Source organism: Ranitomeya variabilis, chromosome 6 (assembly GCF_051348905.1).
Source record: "Ranitomeya variabilis isolate aRanVar5 chromosome 6, aRanVar5.hap1, whole genome shotgun sequence".
NCBI classification, from domain to species: Eukaryota; Metazoa; Chordata; class Amphibia; order Anura; family Dendrobatidae; genus Ranitomeya; species Ranitomeya variabilis.
Genome location: NC_135237.1, coordinates 278185670 through 278201178, shown reverse-complemented (window position 1 = coordinate 278201178; position 15509 = coordinate 278185670). Strand labels below are relative to the sequence as shown.

Sequence of the window (15509 nt, the reverse complement as noted above, 5' to 3'; positions counted from 1 at the left end):
TGTGAGTCTAAATTTAGCCATCTACATTATGTGACAAGAACATTGGTAAATTTCATTGTACTGAGGGCGACTGGAACATTAATGTTGAACAGGATAACCAAGCTATCAGGTGGAAAGCACATTTATACAAATTCAGGATTTACCTGTCAGGCTTACAGCTCTGCAGAAGTTAACTATAAGTCGAAAATATTCTGTATGAAACAGCTCCTGCTGGTCCTGATGGCATGTTAGTTGTGAGGTAATCATGCAGAACTTGGTTTGATAGAAACTACTGATGACACCTCTTACAGGAACTTAAAGAATGCAGTGTCATGCATTATTGAACACACATACCTGTCAGCAAGGAAAATCAAAGTCCTACAGTATTTTAACTCTGAAACTTGGCAAAAGGCTCCAGTATAAGAGCTTAATAAAGATCTTAACACTACGTCAGCAGAATAGTGTTGGGAGTAAAATTGACTTCTTCTAATAAAATTGTGCAGCAGGAGCTCTCATATAGAGGATCAGGAGCTGTTTTTGGGAGAGAGTAGCAACATAACACCCAGGCACTGAACGCCACTGTTTCAGTGTATGAGTATGGAACTAATATGGTAATATTAAAGGGGTAGTCCAGTCTAAATTGATAAGTATTCTGTCACTCTGAGTGACTGAAGGCTTATAAATCCCCCCCAATGCACGCACTGTGTGCTGCGGGGATTCAACGGTTTCTGAGCTGGGACCCGTGGGTACGTATGCAGGTCTAGTGGGCTCGGCCTCTTTCCATACATTTGTACAGTCCACTAGACGACTTCTGCCCGGAAGTATGTATAACGCATACATCACCAGTGTTCCCTGCTCAGAAAACAGTGAATCCTCGCATGCACTGGAAGATTCATAAGTCTGCAGTTACACTGAGTGACTGCAGACTTCTATTTTTAGACTGGACAATCCCTTTAATTAGAGATCCTTTTTTATGTGCCAGTATTAGTCAAAGTAGTTGTTTCTATGGCATCTATGATACCTGATGCTATAGCCATGTGAGCCTATGCATTGCATGTACATTTTACATCAGCATTTTGTTTTTAACACCAACTTTACTGAGTTACTGTTTATGAGCAAATGATGGACCCAAATGTAATATAGGGCCACGAACTACGTTAAATTTTTAATATCATCCCCAGGTTTTTCAACAAAATGAATTGTGCACAAAACAGCAGATATTTCTTTTTGCCTCATACACATATTCCCTATTAGGTATATCAGGGTACACTGCAGATTTGAAATAGACATTTTTTGTGTCACGATTCATTAAGGGATTCGTGGCAGCTCTGGTTATTCCGTAATTTAAATGTTGTTTTTTCCTTTTGGTACAGCAAGACTTAATGTCAGTCTCTTGCTGGCAGATTCTTTTAGGCTGGTCAGCTGATGTTGGCTGGTAACCACTCCCACCTTCCTTTAAATAGTCACATCAGCTGATCGTTGGTAATAAATATATTCTATGTAGACCAGCTTGGAGGTAGGAGCTCTCTTGTGTTGGTGGTGTTGTTGCTGCTGTGGGAATTCGGATTTCTGGTGCGGTTTTCTATGCTGCTTTGGAGGTTAGCAGCAAAGCCTGAAGCTGACTATTTATTTCTTTATCTTTGTCTGTCCCACATTTGTCACTTCCCCTGTGTTTTTTAAATAAACCGAGACCAAGAACTCAGACAAAAGCTGAAACTGCTGCACCATCTGAGACCACAACTCGGTAACCTCATCAATGTGGGTATGAATCAGGCGTGCAAAAGCCTCCGCTTGAGCCATAGGGTCTGCGGAAAATGGTATGGTCGGTAATAATGTCACACTTGGACACGGGTAAGTATGGCGGAAGACACAGGATACAAATATGACACAATGGAAAAGGGAGAGGAAGGCCCTAATAGTAGGGAGCGAGAGATGGAACACCACCTGACACCAACCTGTGCCTGTCCCTAAGCTCCCCTAATGCCCTATGTGGGTCCTTCCTCCTGCCACTGTTATGTACCTAGTCCCTGATTGTCACCTCAATATACCCTGGCTAGTACACTGGCCAGCAAGGACGCTAGCCTCGCCACTGCAGATGGACAAAATACATGGGAAGTAACAAACGCACAACAGACAAAGATAAAGGAATAAATATTCAGCTTCAGGCTCTGCCGATAAGCTCCAAAGCAGCATAGAAAATGGCACCAGGAATCCAAATTCCCACAGGAGCAGCAACACCACCGACACAAGAGAGCTCCTACCTTCAGGCTGGTCTGCATAGAATAACTCTATTACCGACAGTCAGCTTATGGGTCATGTGACTATTTAAAGAATGGTGGGAGTAGTCACCAAACAACATCACCTAACCAGATTAAAAGAAGCTGCCAGCAAGAGACTGACATTAACTCTTGCTGGATCAAAATGAAAAAAAAAAAAACATTTAAATTGCAGCAGAACCAGAGCTGCCATAAATCCCATAATGAATTGTAACATCTTGTACCTGAAAATGAGTTTCATATGTCTGAATGTGGTCAGTGCTCCATCACATGCATGCATTTCTGCAAATCCCATTAATACAGTTTGTGTGCAACTGAGCAGCTGTGTGTGACCATGTTCTTAGTATATCCTCTGTGAGACAGAACAGAGGTATGCTATGGTCACTGGTGAGCCTAAACCATCCATGCATATAGCCAGCAGCACTATTTATTAGTCACCCAAAAGTTTCATAACTTTTCAATGTTGGACAAAATTATAAAAAAAAATTGAAATGTAATTACTCTTTAGGGCTCATACTCACCTGCGAGAAACTCGGATGAGTCTTGCACGTAAATACCCATCACTGAACTCGCCACTCAGATCAGAGTGTGCGGCCACATAGGAATACATGCAGCTGCACGCTCCACTCCTGACTGCCGGCAGCAGCGCAGGGTATTGACGTGCGAGACTCATGCGAGTTTCTCGCAGGTGAGTATGAGCCCTTAAAATGTAATACATTTTAACAAATTGTTTTAATGCGCTGTAGGTACTGAAATGATTAGCAGATATGTGCGGGTTAGTTCCTCAAACTCCAGCGATTGCTCAAGAGACTGTTCAGACTCAGCAAGCAATAGCATTGAGCTCAGGAGGCAGAGACTCAGCTCCTGCACGAGTGCGCTTATATACTTGCTGTATAGGCTTAATAGAAAGTCTATAGGGCCGATTCATTAAAATCTTTTACTCTAAAAAAGTAGAGTAAAATCTTTGATAAAGCACAAAGCTTTTGCTCAATGTGGATTTGCAAAAAAAAGTCATTTTAATACCAGTTTGGGTTTGCTCCACCAATTTTGCCAGGGGCATGACTACACCATCCATCAAATTAATCAAATCTTAATCAAAAATTGCATTTTTTACAACAGAAATTCTACGCTAGTCTCCGACTACAGTAACATTTCCGTCTCAGTGCACTAAATAGTGGTGTGCGCCTCTGTCAACACTGGCATATCACGAGCTGGTGCGACACCAGTCCTGAGGAGTTGGTCCCTTTGGATTCATATCAATAGCTCACACGTGAACACAGTTGAAAAGTGTGTGCATTTAAAAACTCAGTCTTTCCTTTGTCCTATACAATTACATTACCATTGTAATTTTTTAAAGGATTGACAGCTGATTTTTTTTCATTTTAACATTTCTTTATTTGTAACTTTGATGTCAGCATCAACTCTTTTTTTATGGATAACTTTGCTAACTGAAAATGTTATTTTTATATTCCCTATTGAGATCTTCGTCAAATGATTTTTATGAAACCTGGGCCTTTAGTATTTCAAGTGTTTTTTATTGTAGTCAGTACTTTGTTATTATGCTTTATCATTTTTCATTCATTACAAAACATTTTGTTACCAGAGGGTAAAAATTCACAAACCAATTGATATAATATGCCATTAACAACTTCAGATTTACCTCTTATGTACCATACATGCACTTAGCCAAAATATGACCGACATGCAATTTTCTTGTCTAATTTAGATTGTTTCTATTACTTTATCATCACCTGTATTCTATCATATTTTGTAAGTCCATTTTATAATTAAGCATATTTATTTACAAAATCCTTCTTTTTTATTTCTACATTTACAGCTGGACAAAGATCTTGAGGAGGTGACAATGCAACTTCAAGATACTCCAGAGAAAACAACCTACATCAAACAGAACCACTACCAGGATCTGAATGATATACTCAGTATACGAAACTTCACAGAAAACAAAGGTAAAATAATAATGAAAAATCATTTTCATATCCTGAGTTGGATTACAGGTAAGACTAATGTGATTGTGCAACTGTGAAAAGACTGTTATCGAAACCAAATTTTATTTTAGAAAAAAAAACTTTCATTTGATTTGCACCTAAAAATGATAACGTATTAGTAAATCAGAAGTTAGAGCAAAATCGAAGCTTAACCCCTTCCCGACCTGTGACACAGCGTATGCGTCATGAAAGTCGGTGCCTTCCCGACCTGTGACGCATATGCTGTGTCACAGAATGATCGCGTCCCTGCAGATCGGGTGAAGGGGTTAACTCCTATTTTACCCGATCTGCAGGGAGAGGGGGAGTGGTACTTCAGCCCAGGGGGGGTGGCTTAACCCCCCCGTGGCTACGATCGCTCTGATTGGCTGTTGAAAGTGAAACTGCCAATCAGAGCGATTTGTAATATTTCACCTATGAAAATGGTGAAATATTACAATCCAGCCATGGCCGATGCTGCAATAGCATCTGCCATGGCTGGAGACCCCGATCTGCCCCCACCCCAGCCCACCGATCGCCCCCCCAGTCGTCCTTTTTGCCCCGATGTCCGTTCCGCTCCCCTCCTCCCTCCTGTCGGCTCCCCCGGTCCTCCTGTCCGCTCCCCAGGTCCTCCGATCCCCCCCCCGTGTTCCGGTCCCACCCCCCCATACTTACCTAGCTCCGATGTCCCTCCCGGTGTCCGGCCGTCTGCTTCATGGGCGCCGCCATCTTGGAAAATGGCGGGCGCATGAGCAGTACGCCCGCCGAATCTGACAGCCGGCAGATTCGTTCCTGCACATTTTGGTCGCTGTGATAAGTTCTATCACAGCGATCAAAATAAAAAAAATAGTAAATAAATCACCCCCTTTATCACCCCCATAGGTAGGGATAATAATAAAATACAGAAAATATAATTATTTTAGTTTTTCCATTAGGGTTAGGGGTAGGGTTAGGGGTAGGGTTAGGGTTAGGGGTAGGGTTGCAGTTAGGGTTGCACTTAGGGTTGCACTTAGGGTTGCACTTAGGGCTAGGGTTGCACTTAGGGTTGCACTTAGGGTTGCACTTAGGGCTAGGGTTGCACTTAGGGCTAGGGTTGCACTTAGGGTTGCACTTAGGGTTGCACTTAGGGTTGCACTTAGGGCTAGGGTTGCACTTAGGGTTGCACTTAGGGTTGCACTTAGGGCTAGGGTTGCACTTAGGATTGCACTTAGGGTTGCACTTAGGGCTAGGGTTGCACTTAGGGTTGCACTTAGGGTTGCACTTAGGGTTGCACTTAGGGCTAGGGTTGCACTTAGGGCTAGGGTTGCACTTAGGGTTGCACTTAGGGTTGCACTTAGGGTTGCACTTAGGGCTAGGGTTGCACTTAGGGTTGCACTTAGGGTTGCACTTAGGGCTAGGGTTGCACTTAGGATTGCACTTAGGGTTGCACTTAGGGCTAGGGTTGCACTTAGGGTTGCACTTAGGGTTGCACTTAGGGCTAGGGTTGCACTTAGGGCTAGGGTTGCACTTAGGGCTAGGGTTGCACTTAGGGTTGCACTTAGGGTTGCACTTAGGGTTGCACTTAGGGCTAGGGTTGCACTTAGGGTTGCACTTAGGGTTGCACTTAGGGTTGCACTTAGGGCTAGGGTTGCACTTAGGGTTGCACTTAGGGTTGCACTTAGGGTTGCACTTAGGGCTAGGGTTGCACTTAGGGTTGCACTTAGGGTTGCACTTAGGGTTGCACTTAGGGCTAGGGTTGCACTTAGGGTTGCACTTAGGGCTAGGGTTGCACTTAGGGTTGCACTTAGGGCTAGGGTTGCACTTAGGGCTAGGGTTGCACTTAGGGTTAGAATTAGGGTTAGAATTAGGCTATGTGCACACGGTGCGGATTTGGCTGCGGATCCGCAGCGGATTGGTCGCTGCGGATTCGTATCAGTTTTCCATCACGTTTACAGTACCACGTAAACCTATGGAAAACCAAATCCGCTGTGCCCATGGTGCGGAAAATACAGCGCGGAAACGCTGCGTTGTATTTTCCGCAGCATGTCAATTCTTTGTGCAATTCCGCAGCGTTTTACACCTGCTCCATAATAGGAATCCGCAAGTGAAATCCACACAAAAAACACTGGAAATCCGCGGTAAATCCGCAGGTAAAGCGCAGTGCGTTTTACCTGCAGATTTTTCAAAAACTGCAGAAAAATCCACATAAATCCGCAACGTGAGCACATAGCCTTAGGGTTGGAATTAGGGGTAAGACTAGGGTTAGGGGTGTGTTGGGGTTAGGGTTGTGGTTAGGGTTGGGATTAGAGTTAGGGGTGTGTTGGGGTTAGTGTTGGAGGTAGAATTGAGGGGTTTCCACTTTTTAGGCACATCAGGGGGTCTCCAAACGCGACACGGCGCCACCATTGATTCCAGCCAATCTTGCGTTGAAAAAGTAAAATGGTGCTCTCTCCCTTCCGAGCCCCGACGTGTGCCCAAACAGTGCTTTACCCCCACATATGGGGTACCAGCGTACTCAGGAGAAACTGATCAACAACTTTTGGGGTCCAATTTCTCCTGTAACCCTTGGGAAAATAAAAAATTGCGGGCTAAAAAATTATTTTTGAGGAAAGAAAAATGATTTTTTATTTTCACGGCTCTGCGTTATAAACTTCTGTGAAGCACTTGGGGGTTCAAAGTGCTAACCACACATCTAGATAAGTTCCCTTGGGGGTTTAGTTTCCAAAATGGGGTCACTTGTGGGGAGTTTCTACTGTTTAGGCACATCAGGGGCTCTGCAAACGCAACGTGATGCCCGCAGAGCATTCCATCAAAGTCTGCATTTCAAAACGTCACTACTTCACTTCCGAGCTCCGGCATGTGCCCAAACAGTGGTTTACCCCCACATATGGGGTATCACCGTACTCAGGAGAAACTGGACAACAACTCTTGGGGTCAAATTTCTCCTGTTACCCTTGGGAAAATAAAAAAAATCAGGGCTAAAAAAAATTTTTTGAGGAAAGAAAACGTATTTATTATTTTCACGGCTCTGCGTTATAAACTTCTGTGAAGCACTTAGAGGTTCAAAGTGCTCACCACACATCTAGATAAGTTCCCTTGGGGGTTTAGTTTCCAAAATGGGGTCACTTGTGGGGGGTTTCTACTGTTTAGGCACATCAGGGGCTCTGCAAACGCAACGTGACGCCCGCAGAGCATTCCATCAAAGTCTGCATTTCAAAACGTCACTACTTCCCTTCTGAACCCCGACGTGTGCCCAAGCAGTGGTTTACCCCCACATATGGGGTATCAGCGTACTCAGGAGAAACTGGACAACAACTATTGGGGTCAAATTTCCCCTGTTACCCTTGGAAAAATAAAAAATTCAGGGCTAAAAAAATTTTTTTGAGAAAAGAAAAAATATTTTTTATTTTCATGGCTCTGCGTTATAAACTTCTGTGAAGCACTTGTTGGTTTAAAGTGCTCACTATGCATCTAGATAAGTTCCTTGGGGGGTCTAGTTTCCAAAATGGGGTCACTTGTGGGGGAGCTCCAATGTTTAGGCACACAGGGGCTCTCCAAACGCGACATGGTGTCCGCTAACGATTGGAGCTACTTTTCCATTCAAAAAGTCAAATGGCGCGCCTTCCCTTCCGAGCCTTGCCATGCGCCCAAACAGTGGTTTACCCCCACATATGAGGTATCGGCGTACTCAGGAGAAATTGCCCAACAAATTTTAGGATCCATTTTATCCTGTTGCCCATGTGAAAATTAAAAAATTGAGGCTAAAAGAATTTTTTTGTGAAAAAAAAGTACTTTTTCATTTTTACGGATCAATTTTTGAAGCACCTGAGGGTTTAAAGTGCTCACTATGCATCTAGATAAGTTCCTTGGGGGGTCTCCTTTCCAAAATGGGGTCACTTGTGGGGAAGCTCCAATGTTTAGTCACACAGGGGCTCTCCAAACGCGACATGGTGTCCGCTAACGATGGAGATAATTTTTCATTCAAAAAGTCAAATTGCGCTCCTTCCCTTCCGAGACTTACCATGTGCCCAAACAGTGGTTTACCCCCACATGTGAGGTATCAGTGTACTCAGGAGAAATTGCCCAACAAATTTTAGGATCCATTTTATCCTGTTGCCCATGTGAAAATTAAAAAATTGAGGCTAAAATATTTTTTTTGTGAAAAAAAGTACTTTTTCATTTTTACGGATCGATTTGTGAAGCACCTGGGGGTTTAAAGTGCTCACTATGCTTCTAGATAAGTTCCTTGGGGGGTCTAGTTTCCAAAATGGGGTCACTTGTGGGGGAGCTCCAATGTTTAGGCACACGGGGGCTCTCCAAACGCGACATGGTGTCCGCTAAAGATTGGAGCCAATTTTTCATTCAAAAAGTCAAATGGCGCTCCTTCCCTTCCGAGTTCTGCCGTGCGCCCAAACAGTGGTTTACCCCCACATATGAGGTATCAGCGTACTCAGAACAAATTGGACAACAACGTTCGTGGTCCAGTTTCTCCTTTTACCCTTGGGAAAATAAAAAAATTGTTGCTAAAAGATCATTTTTGTGACTAAAAAGTTAAATGTTCATTTTTTCCTTCCATGTTGCTTCTGCTGCTGTGAAACACCTGAAGGGTTAATAAACTTCTTGAATGTGGTTTTGAGCACCTTGAGGGGTGCAGTTTTTAGAATGGTGTCACTTTTGGGTATTTTCAGCCATATAGAACCCTCAAATTGACTTCAAATGTGAGGTGGTCCCTAAAAAAAATGGTTTTGTAAATTTTGTTGTAAAAATGAGAAATCACTGGTCAAATTTTAACCCTTATAACTTCCTAGCAAAAAAAAATGTTGTTTCCAAAATTGTGCTGATGTAAAGTAAACATGTGGTAAATGTTATTTATTAACTATTTTGTGTCACATAACTCTCTGTTTTAACAGAATGAAAATTCAAAATGTGAAAATTACAAAATTTTCAAAATTTTCGCCAAATTTCCATTTTTTTCACAAATAAACGCAGAAATTATCGACCTAAATTTACCACTAACATGAAGCCCAATATGTCACGAAAAAACAATCTCAGAATCGCTACAATCCGTTGAAGCGTTCCCGAGTTATTACCTCATAAAGGGACACTGGTCAGAATTGCAAAAAACGGCAAGGTCATTAAGGCCAAAATAGGCTGGGTCATGAAGGGGTTAATACTGAGGTATTATTTATCTTTCAAACTTATTAGCATTTTTCAGTTTGGTTATGGCTGACATTTTAGTGAAAAAATAAGAGCATCAACACTGATTACTATTTAAATTTTTTGTATATTTTGGCTAAAAATGGCTACAGGGCAAGTGGGAAGAGTCGGGCATAGCTCCAGAATGGTCGCATCTAATAGATGTGCTTTTTCTGGGCAGCTGCGGGCTGCTTTTTTTAGGCTGGAGAACGTCAATATCCATGGCCCCTTAGGGTACCGTCACACAGTGCCATTTTCATCGCTACGACGGCACGATTCGTGACGTTCTAGCGATATCGTTACGATATCGTTGTGTCTGACACGCTACTGCGATCAGACATCACGCTGAGAATCGTACGTCGTAGCAGATCGTTTGGAACTTTCTTTCATCGCTTGATCACCCGCTGACATCGCTGGATCGTTGTGTGTGACAGCGATCCAGCGATGTGTTCGCTTGTAACCAGGGTAAACATCGGGTTACTAAGCGCAGGGCCGTGCTTAGTAACCCGATGTTTACCCTGGTTACCAGCGTAAACGTAAAAAAACCAAACAGTACATACTTACATTCCGGTGTCTGTCCTCCGGCGTCTCAGCTTCTCTGCACTGTGAGCGCCGGCCGGCCGGAAAGCGAGCACAGCGGTGACGTCACCGCTCTGCTTTCCGGCTATGGTGCTTACACAGTGCAGAGAAGCAGAACGCCGGGGGACAGACACCGGAATGTGAGTATGTACTGTTTGTTTTTTTACGTTTACACTGGTAACCAGGGTAAACATCGGGTTACTAAGTGCGGCCCTGCGCTTAGTAACCCGATGTTTACCCTGGTTACCCGGGGACTTCAGCATCGCTCCAGCGCCGTGATTGCAAAGTGTGACCGCAGTCTACGACGCTGGAGCGATAATCATACAACGCTGCAACGTCACGGATCGTGCCGTCGTAGCGATGAAAATGGCACTGTGTGACGGTACCCTTACCAGCCTGAGAATACCAGCCCCCAGCTGTGAGCTTTTAGCAAGGCTGGTTGTCAAAAATGGGGGGGACCCTACACCATTTTTTAAAATTATTTATTTAAATAAATTTAAAAAACAGCGTGGGGACCCCTCTATTCTTGATAACCAACCTTGCTGAAGCTGAAAGCTGAGTTTTGCCTGGCTGGTTATAGAAAATACAGCGGAACCCATGTCATTATTTTCATTTATTTATTTATAGCGCGGGCTGTAGCTGATGAATACCCCCACCAGTTGCTCCTGCTGTCACTGTTATTAGCAGTAGCAAGGGTAGGCTGATGGGAGATATAGTCCCATCAGCCACCGCCTGCTGTCTCTTTTATCACTTTAAATGTAACTCTCATCATTCTCCCCTGCTCGCGCTGATAGCCAACAGAGCAGGGGAGAATGATGAGAGCCATGTTCAGCACCCAGCGCCGGGGAACAGCGCTTACTGTAATGCGTCTTCCCCGAATCAGGTCACATGGGTGACATCCATGTGAGAAATGCGTGTGCGCATGTGCAGGATGTTTTGCGGCCCGTGCTGACATTAAAAACGGACATGTCAGCATGTTTTGTCCATGGGCACACAGTCCGTGGAAACATGTGCACAGACCCATTCACTTGAATAGACAAATAGCGCTCCGTTCCTCCTGAGTCTCTCCGTATGGCTAAGTAGTACTGTACAGCCACATAAGGTGTCTTGCCACGTTCAGTAGAAATTGTGGGACAAATTTTGGTGCCATTTTTACCCACTTCTTGTGTGAAAATGTAAAATCTTTGTCTAAAACAACATTTTGATGGTAAAAGTGTAGTTATTCTGTCTTCACTTCCCAATGGTATAAAATTCTGTGACACATCCATGGTGTCAATATGATCACTGCACCCCTAGATGAATTCATTGAGAGGTGTAGTTTGTAAAATGAAGTCACTTATGGGGGTTATGCTGTCCAATTTCTCCTGTTACTCTTGAGAAAATAAAATTGGGGACGAAAATATCATTTTTGTGAAAAAAATATGATATTTCATTTTCACGGCTTTACGTTATATGTTATGATCCGGTGACTTTGGAGCCGCATGAACTTTCTCTGGAGTAGGTGGAAACTGTACTGACCGCAAAACCTAAACTAACACCGCAACTAGAAGTAGCCGTGGGGTGTGCCTAAAAAACCCTAGACACCTCGACACAGCCGGAGGACTAAATACCCCTATAGATGGAAATAGGAATACTACCTTGCCTCAGAGCAGAACCCCAAAGGATAGGAAGCCCCCCACGAATATTGACTGTGAGTAGGAGAGGAAAGACACGCAGGCAGAAAACAGGATTCAGCAAAAGAGGCCACTCTAGCTAAATAGGGAAAGATAGGACAGAATATTAAGCGGTCAGTATTAAAACCCTTCCAAAAATATCCACAGCAGATAATACAAAAAGTTCCACAATCAACTAAAGACATGGAATGTATATCTGCCACTCCAGAGAATCCAACAAGACTGAGAAAATACTGACAATCTAAGCTGGACAAAAAAACACTGAATAGCACAGAATTATTAAGCACACAGCATGTGTGCCACAGAAACAAAACCAGACACTTATCTTTGCTGATTTGGCAGAAGGCAGATGGAACCAAACCAGGACCAAAACCTCCCAACAACCATGGACAACTGGCAAGGACTAATGAATCCTGCACGCCTAAATACCCCAGTCAGAACTGCAATCAGCAGATACACCTGACCAGGACTGCAACTCAGGGACAACTGCATTACCACCTACAACCACCGGAGGGAGCCCAAAAGCAGAATTCACAACAGTACCCCCCCTTGAGGAGGGGTCACCGAACCCTCACCAGAGCCCCCAGGCCGATCAGGATGAGCCAGATGAAAAGCATGAACCAAATCAGCAGCATGGACATGAGAGGCAAAAACCCAAGAATTATCCTCCTGGCCATAACCCTTCCATTTGACAAGATACTGAAGCCTCCGCCTCGAAAAACGAGAATCCAAAACCTTCTCAACCACATACTCCAACTCCCCATCAACCAACACAGGGGCCGGAGGATCAACAGAGGGAACAACGGGTACCACATATTTCCGCAATAAAGATCTATGGAAGACATTATGGATAGCAAAAGAGGCCGGAAACGCCAATCGAAAAGACACCGGATTAATAATCCCAGAAATCCTATAAGGACCAATAAACCGAGGCTTAAACTTAGGAGAAGAAACCTTCATAGGAACATGACGGGAAGACAACCAGACCAGATCCCCAACCTGAAGCCGGGAACCAACACACCGATGACGGTTAGCAAAACGTTGAGCCTCCTCCTGAGACAACACCAAATTGTCCACCACATGAGCCCAAATCTGCTGCAACCTGTCGACCACTGAATCCACACCAGGACAGTCAGAAGGCTCAACCTGCCCAGAAGAAAAACGAGGATGAAAACCAAAATTACAAAAAAAAGGCGAAACCAAAGTAGCCGAACTAGCCCGATTATTAAGGGCAAACTTGGCCAACGGCAAAAAGGCTACCCAATCATCCTGATCAGCAGACACAAAGCATCTCAAATAAGTCTCCAAGGTCTGATTAGTTCGCTCGGTTTGGCCATTTGTCTGAGGATGAAATGCCGAGGAAAAAGATAAATCAATGCCCAGCCTAGCACAAATGGCCCGCCAAAACCTAGAAACAAACTGGGAACCTCTGTCAGACACAATATTCTCCGGAATACCATGCAAATGAACCACATGCTGAAAAAACAACGAAACTAAATCTGAAGAGGAAGGCAATTTAGGCAAAGGCACCAAATGAACCATCTTAGAAAACCGGTCACAAACAACCCAGATAACCGACATCCTCTGGGAAACCGGAAGATCAGAAATAAAATCCATAGAAATATGCGTCCAGGGCCTCTCAGGGACCGGCAATGGCAAAAGCAACCCACTAGCACGGGAACAACAAGGCTTGGCCCACGCACAAGTCCCACAGGACTGCACAAAAGAACGCACATCACGTGATAAAGAAGGCCACCAAAAGGACCTACCAACCAAGTCTCTGGTACCAAAAATACCAGGATGACCAGCCAACACAGAACAGTGAACCTCAGAAATCACTCTACTAGTCCATCTGTCAGGAACAAACAGTTTCCCCACTGGACAACGATCAGGTCTGTCAGCCTGAAATTCCTGAAGAACCCGTCGTAAATCAGGGGAAATAGCAGAAAGAACCACCCCTTCTTTCAGAATGCCGACTGGTTTAAGGACCTCAGGAGAATCAGGCAAAAAACTCCTAGAAAGGGCATCAGCCTTAATACTCTTGGAACCCGGAAGATACGAGACCACAAAATCAAAACGGGAAAAAAACAAGGACCATCGAGCCTGTCTAGGATTCAGCCGCTTGGCAGACTCGAGGTAAATCAAATTCTTATGATCGGTCAAGACCACAATACGGTGCTTAGCTCCCTCAAGCCAATGTCGCCACTCCTCAAATGCCCACTTCATAGCCAACAACTCCCGATTGCCGACATCATAATTGCGTTCAGCAGGCGAAAATTTACGGGAAAAGAATGCACACGGTTTCATCAAGGAACCAACATGATCCCTCTGGGACAAAACGGCCCCTGCGCCAATCTCAGAAGCGTCAATCTCAACCTGAAACGGAAGGGAAACATCTGGTTGGCGCAACGCCGGAGCAGAAGTAAATCGACGTTTAAGCTCCAGAAAGGCAGAAACAGCCACAGAGGACCAATTCGCCACATCAGCGCCTTTCTTCGTCAAATCGGTCAAGGGTTTAACCACGCTGGAAAAGTTAGCAATGAAACGGCGATAAAAATTTGCAAAACCCAAAAATTTCTGAAGGCTCTTTACGGACGTGGGTTGAATCCAATCATGAATGGCCTGAACCTTAACCGGATCCATTTCAATAGATGAAGGAGAAAAAATAAAACCCAAAAAAGAAACCTTCTGCACCCCAAAGAGACACTTAGACCCCTTCATAAACAAAGCATTGTCACGAAGGATCTGAAATACCATCCTGACCTGTTCCACATGAGACTCCCAATCATCAGAAAAAATCAAAATATTGTCCAAATATACAATCAAGAATTTATCAATATAAGTCCGGAAGATATCATGCATGAAAGATTGAAAAACAGATGGAGCATTAGTGAGCCCGAACGGCATCACAAGGTATTCAAAATGGCCTTCGTGCGTATTGAACACAGTTTTCCATTCATCACCCTGCTTAATACGAACAAGATTATACGCCCCCCGAAGGTCAATCTTCGTAAACCAACTAGCCCCCTTAATCCTAGCAAACAAATCGGAAAGCAAAGGTAAAGGGTATTGAAACTTGACCGTGATCTTATTCAAGAGGCGATAATCAATACAGGGTCTCAAGGAGCCATCCTTCTTAGCAACAAAAAAAAATCCCGCTCCTATCGGTGAAGAAGATGGCCGAATATACCCTTTCTCCAAAGACTCCTTAACATAACTCCGCATAGCGGTATGTTCAGGCACAGACAGGTTGAAGAGTCGGCCCTTAGGAAACTTACAGCCTGGAATCAAATCAATAGCACAATCACAGTCCCTGTGTGGTGGAAGAGAACTGGACTTGGGCTCATCGAATACATCCTGAAAATCAGACAAAAACTCTGGAATTTCGGAAGAGGAAGAAGAGGAGATGGACATTAAAGGAACATCATTATGAACCCCCTGACAACCCCAACTAGTCACAGAGATAGACTTCCAATCCAACACAGGATTATGTACCTGTAACCATGGAAAACCCAACACGATAGCATCATGTAAATTATGCAATACCAGAAATCGACAATCTTCCTGATGGGCTGGCGCCATGCGCATTGTCACCTGTGTCCAAAACTGGGGCTTATTTTTAGCCAAAGGTGTAGCATCAATGCCCCTTAAAGGAATAAGGTTCTGCAAAGGCTGCAAGGGGAAACCACAACGCCTGGCAAACTCAAGGTCCATTAAGTTCAAAGCGGCACCTGAATCCACAAACCCCAAGACAGAAAATGATGACAATGAGCAGATCAAGGACACCGATAACAGAAATTTAGGTTGTACAGTACTGATGGTAAATGAACTAGCGATCTTCTTTA

General features: G+C 44.0%; 1 protein-coding gene across 1 annotated transcript in view; it reads left to right on the top strand.

Moving 5' to 3' along the window:
• Positions 1-15509, top strand: part of GABBR2 (gamma-aminobutyric acid type B receptor subunit 2) — a 1202616-nt gene that overhangs the window by 1135781 nt on the left and 51326 nt on the right. The window contains exon 17 of the mRNA XM_077269688.1: positions 4093-4222. Within this exon, the coding sequence (XP_077125803.1) occupies positions 4093-4222 (130 nt within the window). The remainder of the gene's footprint in view (positions 1-4092; positions 4223-15509) is intronic.